The sequence below is a fragment of the Cynara cardunculus genome, assembly GCF_001531365.2.
Source record: "Cynara cardunculus var. scolymus isolate 2C chromosome LG 1, CcrdV1, whole genome shotgun sequence".
NCBI lineage: Eukaryota > Viridiplantae > Streptophyta > Magnoliopsida > Asterales > Asteraceae > Cynara > Cynara cardunculus.
The window spans coordinates 7,850,040-7,862,741 of record NC_037528.1 but is presented as its reverse complement, the minus strand read 5'-3'; the positions used below and the strand labels follow the sequence as shown (position 1 = coordinate 7,862,741).

At 35.2% G+C, this 12,702-nt stretch overlaps 1 protein-coding gene and 1 non-coding gene across 9 annotated transcripts; one reads left to right on the top strand and one right to left on the bottom strand.

Annotated features, from left to right (window-relative positions):
* Window positions 1-203: 203 nt before the first annotated feature.
* TRNAK-UUU lies at window positions 204-276 on the bottom strand. The gene has a single exon. It is a non-coding gene; the product is annotated as a tRNA-Lys (tRNA).
* A 382-nt stretch (window positions 277-658) lies between these two features.
* LOC112517652 (two-component response regulator-like APRR7) lies at window positions 659-11,027 on the top strand. 8 transcript variants are annotated; one of them, XM_025125029.1, is made up of 12 exons: window positions 659-856; window positions 1,265-1,299; window positions 1,406-1,492; window positions 1,559-1,903; window positions 4,342-4,503; window positions 4,618-4,751; window positions 4,887-5,033; window positions 8,054-8,210; window positions 8,317-8,725; window positions 8,830-8,977; window positions 9,108-9,584; window positions 10,748-11,027. In XM_025125029.1, the coding sequence occupies exons 4-12, from the start codon at window positions 1,570-1,572 to the stop codon at window positions 10,853-10,855; spliced, it is 2,076 nt and encodes a 691-aa protein (XP_024980797.1). In that variant the 5' UTR covers window positions 659-856; window positions 1,265-1,299; window positions 1,406-1,492; window positions 1,559-1,569; the 3' UTR covers window positions 10,856-11,027. The 8 variants fall into 8 exon arrangements, with proteins under 8 accessions (XP_024980797.1, XP_024980820.1, XP_024980833.1 ...); XM_025125052.1 differs by having other exon boundaries at window positions 681-856; window positions 1,411-1,492; XM_025125065.1 differs by having other exon boundaries at window positions 681-856; window positions 1,406-1,413.
* Window positions 11,028-12,702: the final 1,675 nt, after the last annotated feature.

The window sequence follows — 12,702 nt, the reverse complement described above, 5'->3', positions numbered from 1 at the left end:
TTAAAGCTAGTAACGAGCCGATTACAACAATATAATTTATAATAAAAAACATATTTTTTTTATTATATATTAAATAATATATAATTATATATGTTAATATGATAAAGATGGAAACAAAAAAGTTTATATCCGTTTAAATGCAAAAATTTAAAACACTTTTTAATAGGAAAACGAGAACATATTGCAGCAAAAAATACATCAAACGCCATCCGTGGGACTCGAACCCACGACCACGTGGTTAAAAGCCACGCGCTCTACCAACTGAGCTAGAACGGCTCACGTTTATTATTTTAGATATTTCGTACATATTTGAGAAGTCATGTTTCAACAAAAAAAAGGTAGCAATATGACAACTATTTAAAGTTGAGGGGGTTGATTTGCACGATTATTATAAAGTTTCTTCTAATCAAGAGAAGATCTTTTTTAAGGCAAGCAACGGCTACGTGTATCCACTATCCACTATCCACTATCCACGCCCAGTATGATTATGATTAGGACCGCTCCATCTTCCTTTTTAGATTTAGTCCACGTCACCAGATACCCTGTCCAGGTATACAAAATATATCATACGTGTGTCCTTATGGACCTAAACTTTGTCCACATCAGCTGACAGGTAGGACATCCCATTATAAAATCTTCTTTCGTAGTCCTTAGATTTATCAGGTTTCAGTCATCAGTCCCTCTGTTTTCTAAACCAGTCAATCTCATTTCCTCTAACCAGTTCTTTTTCTTTGTTCCGAAACCCTAATTTTTTGTGCTTTAACCTAAACTTGCTAATTCTGTTTGTTATTGGAACTTTGCTCGATCTAGTTTCCGAGTTCCTGCGAATCAGATTCGTTTACCTAAATCGTTTTCGGTAATTCTTAGCTTAAACTAATTAGTAGATTAGAGTAATTGTTGTTTTTGTTCATATTGTTAATTTTAGCTCGATATAGTTTACGATTTGCAAATTTCTACGTCTATCAAATAATTAAGTAGTAAATTGTGTCCGATTAACGAAAATTTAGTGAATTTGTGCTTGCTTTTTGTAGTTTCGAATGAGAGTTCTTTACCAAAAAAAGACATGTATTCAAGTGAAAGAATTAATGTGGTTTCTGTTGGATTTTGGCGCTAGAGTTCAAATATGTAGCAGTTGTTAAAGAGCTTTGAATTCGTATTGGAAATAGCCTATTTGACATCAAAAGTCAAAGTGTATCGCCCGTTTTTGTAACTGAAGGGGTATTTGGTAAAGCTGGCTAATCTGCTGTTATCTTGTTTGTGACAGGGATAAAACAGTGCCCTTGGAACTCAATCGGGCAGGTATAGAAGGGTTTGGTTTAGTTTTGGTATAGTAATTTGATCATAGGCTATGTTCATGGTGTTGTTAGATTGATATTTTTTCTTTGGGTTTTTGCTTCTCTTTTAGGGTAGAAGGTTGTGTATGTGACCTTTGAAGGGATTGGATAGTTTGATGTGACAACTATGTTGCTGCTTATTTTCTTGCATTGAGAAGGTTTGACAAGTATCAATATAGTTTCCCAACCTTTTTCTTCATTGATGTTTTGAATATGATTAGCAGGGAGTATTTCAATGACCAGTAGTGGAGGAGGGAGCAAGGGGTTTCAACAAGTGAATAGTTGCGTGAAAGCTGAGTATCAGGGAGATGTGAATGGATTTGTGGGTATTGAACCAGGTTCACATGGAGATGATGAGTCGAGAACTAGGAGAGTTGATGAAAATGTGCAAGATGGATGCAACCAGGTGACAGTGCAAGAGAATGCTGCTCCTCAGCAACAACTTCAAGGGTCGCTGGTCCACTGGGAGAGGTTTCTGCATGTTAGATCCATTAAGGTCATGTTGGTGGAAGATGATGATTGTACACGTCACATTGTCACTGCATTGCTTCGCAACTGTAACTATGAAGGTTAGTCAGTTGGCCTATGTTGCATTGGCCTATTTGTTGTGCTTAATGTAAGCTTATTTTGATCTCTGTTCTTATTTAATGCTTTTGCTCACATCCTGCGATTATTCTGTTTACTATTCCCTGATTTTGAGTAGGTGTATCACAATGCATATCAACTTTGTGTGTAATTGCCTTAACCAATAAATTGTGTATTGTCCCCTTTGTTGACTCTGTAAACTGATGTCCTGTATTTGGGTCCACGTTGTAACCCACATATCACAAGCATGTATGCACTTTAAGTAGCAACGTTCTTTTGTTCATTGAGGGTTTACTGTTTTTGTTCATTTCTTTGTGATCAGCATGTTATTTATGAACATGTCCCAACATCAATAACGTCATCTTTCTAAAGGGTAACTTTTGATGTCGCATTCCCACTATTACGTTTACTTACTATTTATTCTCAGTTGAACAAAGCCAAGGCGTCTGTTCTTTTTGGAATTTCTCTTCAGAAGCAATTTTTTGTGTGTGTTTTACTTCTTGCTATTTACCTTGGTAATAAGTGTGTATAGGATGAGAGAGCAGATGATACTTTCTGTATAAAAACTATTGATTTCCATCTGGACGATCTAATTTTAGTGCAAAATTTATTTCCTTGATACTTTAAATTGTTATTATAATTGAAGACATATCTAGATATTTAGCAGCGAAACCAATTCCTTGCTTCACTATTGTTAGCGTATATTGTACAGTGATTGTGAATCATGTGAACTTGGTATATCTCACATGCACCGACATGGCTTCTTAATGTATATAGAAGGTACCTGTTAAGAATCAAGTGAAGTAATATTACAAAAATATCTTTCTCCATAAATGTTTTTCTTTCAAGAGCTCTCTCTCTCTCTCTCTCTCATAATAACTATAATCATGTCAAAAAATGCTTCTTTAATTGTTCCATAGCAATTAAAGCCATATTTTAGTAGCAGACAGGAAAATATATGCTTTGTTAATTGTTGCAAGAGGCGGAGTTCAATGCATGGGAATGACCAGAGAATGTTGACTGTCGGATCTAATTGAGGGGCTACTGATCTCGAAATCATTATAAATGTGGAAGTCTTCGAAGAACTTCTTTTGAACTTATGAAACCAACACCAAAATATAGATATTTTTAGATAATTGCACATGACTTCATCACACAACAAGATGTTTTTTATGTCCGATAACACAAATATAGAGTCCCCTTTGGATCTTGTCGGTGATCTATGGAATTGTGGATAACCAACCCCCAATCTTTAAAAAATTGAAGAAATATGCATTAAGGTACAATATTTATAGGGGAATTCTCTGATCTCCAATTGAACAGTTCTATTGGACATAGGCACAATTTTGACCTTTGCTTATCCAATGACTGATTTTTCTTAATAAACTCTCATTATCTGAGACCTACCCAGATAGACCGCAATTTTAAGCCCCTGCATCCAACGGCTGTGAATCAACTTCACAGCATCCAACTAATAATGATGATTAGCATACAGAATGAATTCGAAACTTTTGATGCCTTCTTGAAGCAATTCTTTCAACAGAAATCAGCTATGATCTGGGTAGATGACCGTCTTGAGATATGGAAGTTGAATATGACTCTGATTTCAAAAAATTGATTTCTCTACCTGCTTCGTCTTCCCCTTCTGAGGCGGTTACTATAAAAACCACTAGGTGCAAAGGTCTTAATGGTGCTGTAGGTTGGACTGGTTATGGAAATGGGAGGCGTTGACTGCTTTACCTTTTTATGTTTCCCTTACATCAGAATCAAAATAGTAAACAAGTTATGACCAACTGGAAATTTCTTGTTACTTATTTATGAACACCAAGAGGTTTTACAAAGCCACAATCTGTTGTGTTATCATCTATGTGCATGATGTAGGTGTCATTGAGCAAAGCAAAAGATAATATATATCAATAATAACCTACTTTAGGAATTATTGCAGAATAAATTCCTAAATTGAAAATGACTTCTTGTAGTAGAAGCCAGTTACCTATACAAACATTTTTTTTGGTGAATAGATGGTATATACAAACACATTGGTATGTATCAGGTATTCAGGTTTCGTGTGTTTGTGATGGCCATCACAGTCAAACAATGATTAACAGCTCTTAGCTACATTTATAGATTTTCATTTAGCCATGTATCAGTTCTGCTGATGTTTGTGCCGTTACTTTATATAGTAACTATACTTTCTAAATGTGATGCTGAGTCTTGTTTTTATCAAATATTTCTTTCACCTTTCGAAATAATCTACTCCCATCAAATACAGCTGCATAAGTCTTCACTTGCTAAGTGCTTCTTTTAGTTGAATCTCTTCAAACATTCACAATTTTAACCATTATTTCTGTATAATTAGCATCCTTCTAGAATTCACCATCTAACACTTGCTTTATTTTTTTTTGTCTTTCTTTTCTGGCAGTTATTGAAGCAGCTAACGGATTTCAAGCCTGGAAGATTTTGGAAAATCTATCCAATCACATTGACATCGTGTTAACTGAAGTAGTCATGCCTTGTCTTTCAGGAATTAGTCTTTTATGCAAGATTATGTGCCACAAGACACGCAAGAATATCCCTGTGATTAGTAAGTACCTTAGATTATCCTTATGATAAACAAATTTAGCAGAAATGTGGCTGCCTTGCAAAACCTTACCAAATTTATGGTATTAATCACAATGCCTGATGAGATTGTGTGCAGTGATGTCTTCTCATGATTCAATGGGTTTGGTTTTTAAGTGTTTATCAAAAGGTGCAGTAGATTTTCTAGTGAAGCCAGTTCGGAAAAATGAGCTTAAAAACCTTTGGCAGCATGTCTGGAGGAGGTGTCACAGTGTAAGTCATATATTCATTCTATTTAATTTATTGATTTTCTAGATATACAAGCTTTTCTGCTCCTGCATTTATGTTGCATTATGTTCTCATTATTAAATCCCATTTATTGGAAAATAAATTTTCTGCTTCTATCAGTCTAGTGGTAGCGGGAGTGAAAGTGGCACACAGGCCCAAAAATCTGTAAACTCAAAAAGCAATTTAAGGTACGATGACAGCGGCAACAAAGATGGGGATGAAAATGGGAGCACCAGTGGTGGTAGTGATGATGGTAGTGGCACTCAGGTATTTGTTTCACGTTGCGAAATAATACATGTTTCATTAGTTCTCATGGTTCCCAACATCTTTTAGGTTCTCATTTGATTATGGGGACAAATCAATAAAGGACCTTTGAGAATCAATCTCAACGTATTGGTTCACGTGTATGTTTTTCATCTAAGGCTAGGATTTAAGGTATTGTTTCACCATGTGAAACTCATGGACATGTATCCTTGTTTCACAACATGAAAGAACACTATATGTTTCACATTGTGAAACAATACGTGTTTCACATTGTTAAACAATACATGTTTCACTGGTTCTCAATGTTGTTGAGGTTCTCATTTGATAATGCCCCTTTATATATGTGCGTGTGTGGGTGTATGTGCATGTGTTGATTGTCTTCCTCTTGCAATTTTTGGCTTCCGCATATGTTCATCTATATGTTAATTAATACATTGACAATACTTCTATGATGACACAAGTGAGCACATCATATTTTTTTTTGATTAACCTGGATATCCAACCCGCTATGCGAGCCGACTAATCCAAGGGCGATCACCTGCTTTGCAGATAGCCCGGAGTCACCGCATTTGAACCTCCGTGGCCACAAGGGGATTTTTATTTCTCTTTGGATTTGAACCTAGGACCTCCTGATACTTTTGACCTTTGTAGCCAAGCTCAAACCAAACAGGCACCACCCTTGTGGTTATGAGCACATCATTTTGAGGATACATGAATGCAAAACTTTCCTATTCACTCGCAAATGATTCTCAAATGGAAATATTTGTATAAAAATTTCCGTCTTAAATTTAATGCCTCAATATGTGTGTGTTGGGGGGAGGGGTATGTATATGTGTGTGTTTGTTGAAAGAAGATTGTTTTCCGCTTGGAATTTTTGGCTTCCACATCTGTTCTTCTATATGTTAATTAATATGTTGACAATACTTCTATGATGACACAAATGAGCACATCAATATGAGGAATTATGAATGCATAACTTTCCTATTACCTCGCAAATGATTTTCAAATGGAAGTCTTTGTATAAAAGTTTCCACCTTGAATTTAATGTCTCAGTGTCCACTTGAAGATTTTAGGTAAATAGAAGGCTATATATATATATATATATATATATATATATATATATATATATATATAATGTCTTATTAGGCACGAGTTCTTGATGCTTCATGACTTATTTGTGACATTGGAGGAGGGGGTATATGTAGAGAGAAAACCGGTGATTTCCCAACAACTAAAATAGTTAGGCTTAGGGTGAAGTGTGTATTATATAAATTTTTCCTGGACTAGTCCCCATCCTGCAGGTTTAATTGCTTGAACTTTTTAAATGCTGGTAGTCCATAGAATGAAGAGAGTGTCCCTCCTTCCATTTCCATTAGTCAAAGGGCATTAACCAAATGGTAAGATGAGTAATAAACAACTTTATTTTTCTTTTATTTTTTATTTTTAGAACCCAAATTGTCAAAACATAATTAAGAAAAGAAATCAGAAGAGGGGGTTCTCCTCCGTCATTGGCTGTTTCATCTGCCTAGTTTGTCAATGTTGCAGTTGTATCTATGTCAGATTCAAGATTTTGAGCAGGCTTCAGTTAGGGGTAATTCTCAGAGCATTTCTCTGAATACCTTATTGGATCTTCTTATTTCTGCAATGGAGAAGAACATAGAGGCCTAATCTAACAATCTTGAATGCACAAATATTGAAATTGTGAAGATTGAGCTCAAGAAGGACAGCGAAGACGACAATCAAATGGACGGTGGATGCATGATGGTGTGGTGCAATGCAGAGAGGTCGGAGAACAAAAAGACCTGTTAGATGCAAATTTGTGGGTAGATGATTTTGTTTTCTTTGGAAACTGAGAACAATGCAAAGAAGTTCCTAGTTGGGGGCTTGAGAGATTTTGATAATAATCTGCTGGTCCTTGAAATTGGTCTTAAACCTGCTGAATATTCTTTAGGTAAAGCAACCTTCAGGGTGAATGTCGTCCAAGTTCCTATGAGCTATATAATGGGTAATTCATGAAACAACTCCTGTGAATTAAGTTGTGTTAATATCATGGCGCTGGCCGCTGGGGTTGGAGCTGGCGATGGGTGGGGAAGAATGCACAGGGGGACATGACCATTTTTTTTTCTTTTGATGTATTAATTAAAGTGGTTGTGTTTTTTTTTTTCAAGTACCCTTGATTAACGACCTTAGGGCTTTGAGTGACAAAGGGAGTCAAGCAATTGGGAAGAATTCTCTATTTTGGGACTGTCATAGTGAAAGAAAAGGTCAAGGAACAAAACCCATAGGTTACAAATAGTCTAGGATACATTTTGAAGTTACCTGAGCTATTATTAGGGATGTACTTGTAATTTGGGACTAAACAGGAGCAAAATGAGGAGAGAGAGGGGGAGGGGGGGTTCCTAAAAATGAACAAGTTAAAAAATATTTTGGTTACCAGAAGCAATTAGTCTTTGTCAAGCTGATGTATGCGAGTATGTGAATAGCTCGGTGCAGGCACTCTCCTTGGCTGACTCCAGCTGCAAAAACTCTCCTTAGGTGCATGTTTTTTTTCTGCTCATATTCTCTGGTGAGGATATACATATAATATTTTTGGTATTAGAGTAATAATTGCTAAGATAAGTGAGTGACTCCCCCTCCCCCAAAAAAAATCTCGTGCCAAGGCTTGCTGCAGTCATTTCACTGAGAAATGGTCTGTTCAAAGAGGTCTGAGGGGTTTCTTGGCTAAAGCCTTACCATACTTTCTCTGAACCAGATTCAATCACTTTCTTAGCGCCTGGTAATTGTGAGTTCGTTGGCTATTGGTACACTCCAATCAATCAGCAGATATTCTCATATCTGAAATCACCTGCTGATTAGTTTGATTGTATACTACAGATTTCAGAATGTAACCTCTCAAATATGGGAAACAGGTTTAACTGCACCACTAGCTGGCTTCATTCACATTTTAAATTTGAGTACAGGATATAAAATAGTTTATTGTCTATCTTATTATACAGTTAGACTGATTTCGCCATTACATGCAGAGTTCTTGGACCAAACAAGCTGTTGAACCTGAGAGCCCAGAAGCAGCATCTCCATGTGACCAAATAGCTGAGCATCCAGACAGCACTTGTGGCCTCGTTATCCGTCCTGTACAAACTCAAGCAACAAGAGACATTAATGATCAAGAAGGACGACCCTGTATGGATATTCAGATACAGTTGAAGCTAAATCACCAAAATAACTCGTTTGAAACATTTCTTTTACTTATTTCGTTTATTTCCATTACAAAATGTCTTGTTTTCAGATAATGATGGGAAGGCCAAAGAGATTGCAGAAATGCAAATTCAGTCTACAATTGAGGTTCCTATAAAACATAACGGTATAAAACAGAACACTCATCAAGTATTTGACCCCACATTGAATGTTAAAAGTAAGGGCATGGGGATTTCAGATATCAGACGGGAGCACACATTGACCAAACACAAAGCTGATGATAGCAAAATGCCTGAATCTTACATGGAAAATGGGGAACTTGAGGGTCAAGGAGAACCTGAAAAGATTATGGATGCAAATACCAAGGTTGTTGATGATTCTAATGGAGTAATAGTGGGTGAGCCTGGCTTGAAGAGGCCCCGGGCAACTAAACATGATGGGAGAGAAGTTCAGAATGGCTGCAATATATTGAGACATTCAGAGCTTTCAGCCTTCACAAGGTCTGAATCAAACAAAGGGGCAGGAAATGATTCCTTTGGCTTTCTAAGATCAATTTAATGATTATAATGCTTAGAAGACTAATAAGCTGTCAAATACCCTGCAGGTACAAAATAACCTCAAATGCTGTAAAGGATGCCCCTGGAATCACTGCTAGCCGTTCTCAACCTGATAATAGATCAAACACTGTGAAGAAAGAATCCAAGCATGATGCACATTCAGATGGATATCTTATTTATCAAGGCTCGAGTGAGGTTGGTGATGACAAATTTGTGTTTTTCAACAAACAAATACCATACCAACCCTTCAATCCAAAAAAATGTCAGAAACTAGATCTTAGATCTTACTTTGAAACTTACAACTGATCTTTGATACTACTTTCAGCAAGTCATACCAAGGAAGGCTGATGCTGGTGTGTTGCACCAAGAGCACCGTATTCAACACATTCATCACCATCACCATGTTCATCATTATCATAACATAGATGAAGAGGAGCCATTGTCCAATCATGGTGATTTTGGTTTAAACAAGTTGGGTGCAGATGCTCCACATTGTGGGTCATCAAATATCATGGGTGGGCCTGTTGAAGGTAACCTTGAAACTTATAGTTTGAACAGAAGCGCCTCAGGCAGCAAGCATGGAAGCAATGTGCAGATCGGGAGTAACACTGCTGTGAATTTTGAAGCCACAAATGTAGAAAGTGATGTTGGTTTAGCCAGGAAAAGTGGAAGTGGTGATGCTAGTGGGAGTGGGAATGGGAGTGGTACCAGAAATAGAATAGATCAACACAAATCTGCACACAGAGAAGCAGCCTTGACTAAGTTCCGCCAAAAGAGAGAAGTTCGATGCTTCCAAAAGAAGGTAACTTGCATTTCCCCTGTTAAGATGCTACAATCCTATGCTATGTTTAGGTTTACTAATTTTTTTTTATTGATGATGGTAGGCGAAATTACTCGCTTATTGTCTTATTTTCCCAAAATTTCTAATGATTTACCTTTTTCCTTTTATGCACCCGTCCAAAAATTAATCCAGCATTTGACTAAGTACATATTTTCAAGAAAATGATTTACTAATGAGCAAAGTTGTAACTTTGAACTGAAACTTTGCCGAAAACAAGAAATGTTGCATTTGTATTTGGACATCCAAATAAGGAAATTGTTCTACACTCTCTCCCAAACTAAGTGTCCATATTTTTATTCAAGTTTGTCTCAAAGTAAGTGTCCATTTTCAAGAATAGCTAGTTATAATTTACTAAATTTCCAATTGTACCCTTAATTATGATGAACAAATATTTAAGAATTGATGAGAGGGAGAAATTCTAGAAAATTCTATGAAGACTTTGTTGGGACATTTATTAAAGGAAAAATTGTTATTCAGTTTATTAAAAAGTGATAAATATACAATTTTTAGTTTGTGTGTTTTTCTACGGTGGATATGATATTATTTTTTTTTGGGGGGGGGGGGGGGGGAGTTGAGTCTAATATGGTACTATTTACTTCATAAATTATATCACATCATTTAGGGGTGTTTGGGATTGCTTATAAAAACAACTTATTGACTTATTTCGGTGTGTTACCGGTAATAAGCACTTTTGAGTGTTTGGATAAACAATTTATACCGGTGCCAAACCGGTAATAAGGAGAAGTTAAACTCTTCTGAGTTATAATAAGTTGATAAGTGTTTTTGTAGAAATCCCAAACACCCCGTTAGTAGAAGCACAACTTGACTAGAATCTTTGAACTCTTCCTTTTACTACATTTTTCATAGATTTACCAATCTTTATATATTAAGACCTAGCAAATAGCAATGTTTCAAGTGATATGGCAGCATTAGACTGTTTGTTCTTAAGGTCACTGGAAATCTGAGAACATGGAAGGTGCATGTACCATACACAGAAGATCTCCAGTCAAACAGATTAGTAAATAGTTGAGAAGCATACGACACATTTCATCTCCTCATTTGCAAACAGTAGTCTTGCTTCTGTTTCAAATCTCTCTGCAAATTTCTCTTCTTTTCTTTGGCAGGTGCGATATCAAAACCGAAAGAAACTGGCAGAACAAAGGCCACGTGTCAGAGGACAATTTGTCAAGGGAACTAGTCAGGATGGTTCATCTAATGCTGCTGGTGACTAGTTTAACATGCCTGAAAGCTATGTTTGCAAGAAGATGGAAGTCTGTGTACAGGAAGACTCAGGTGGTTGGAGTTTGTATAATTTGTGTGGTTTAAAGGTTTACTCATGAAATCATTTTTCGGTTGCTAGAAACTTCAACAATAACATAATAACAATAAGTTGATTTTTCTCGATACTTGGCAACAGTCAAGTGCAAAAACCCTCGAGGTAGTTCAACTATGCGGTAAGAGCTTGGGTTTAATGTACGGTCGGAAAAATAGTTTGAAACAATGTCAAAACAGTAATCTATAGTCATCAATAGTAGAATTAATGTAAGAAAAAATTGCAAAATATTTAAAGATATGTCCATCGTTTTTTTGTGTGCCTCGACTCTAAATCTAACATATAACACAAATGGAGTCGATTGTCTATCAAAATAAATATAAGATGTTTCGTATTTAAATACCGTGTAATTTGATCACTTAAAAGAGTGCTAAAAGCGATGAAGGGACCATGTTTTAATATGATTTTGTCAAAAGAGTGCTAAAAGCCATGAAGAGACCATGTTTTAATATGATTTTGTCGTTCGAAATTGCGAAAGTCGTTTATGTGGGATCAAATGTCATTATTTAAGGAAATGATAAATGAATTTACCAAACTTGCATTCTATAAAAAATTCGAAACTTAAGGTGGAAGATATTTTTTAAACATCGATCACACTAAAAGCAAACACAACTTTTTCTTGTAAGGAATTAGCATAGCCCGTAAAAAAAATAGGATTTTGAATGTTTAGAAATTATAATAATAAGGTTTGCGTATCTTGTAAACATTATTATTAATTTATTACAACTAGTATGGGAACCGTGCGTTGCACGGTAGCATGAGTACTTTGATTAATAATCTGAAGATTGTCTAAATAAATATGTATTAGTTGTTAATAGAATTATCAACAAATAGTATTTAAATAATTCTAAAAAGTTAAATAAAATATAATTAGTGAAATTTTAATATATATATATATATATATATACATTGAGAGAGAGATTTGTTTAGGAATAAAGTTGTAAAACTAAATAAAATAAGTAATAATAACACGGGAATATCAAGGAATTTGACACACTCAAGAATAAAAAAWATTTCACATAWADATATGTCTCCTTCAAATATTTCAACTTACATTGATGTAAGAAAATCAATTGAAAGAAGCAAAAAAGAACCCTATTGGAAAACTTAAAATATACGATGAGTCAATCCTAAGGCATTGCATGAATCTAACTTCAATTTTTCATTTTCTTGCTTTGTTGTAAAAAAGAATCTGTAGGGCTATTTGGATTGACAATAAATTGAGCAATGAACACTTACGCAACCAAAAGATAACTTATAAAAGTTCTGGCATAAGAAAAAGAACTATCAAGAATATCATAAAAAATCAATCTATAATATATTGTTTTAACACATATAAAGCAAGTAAACTAAAGAAAGCCCAAAAGATATTTATATTATACATAACTAATCTCATAAAGCAAAACAATTACTTAGTGGAGAGAGAAACGTAAACGTCTTGTATGTCCAGAATTATGAACATCAACGGTTGCAATCATGTTGCACCTTAAGAAATGAGTGAATACCTTTAAAATTCTTYAATTAATTTATCATATAATTGCATTATTAAAAATAAATTATATATGATTCATATACAACTCATACATGATCCAGACGACTTTAGCCTGCGACTTAAGTGGCCTCAAAAGTCGCAAGCTTCCATTTAATGTAAAATCACATGTGACTTTGTACATTAACGACATTTTTCTTGTTTTTTTTAAATAATTAACGTTCTCGTTCAAACTTTCCTCTATGTATGTATTATTA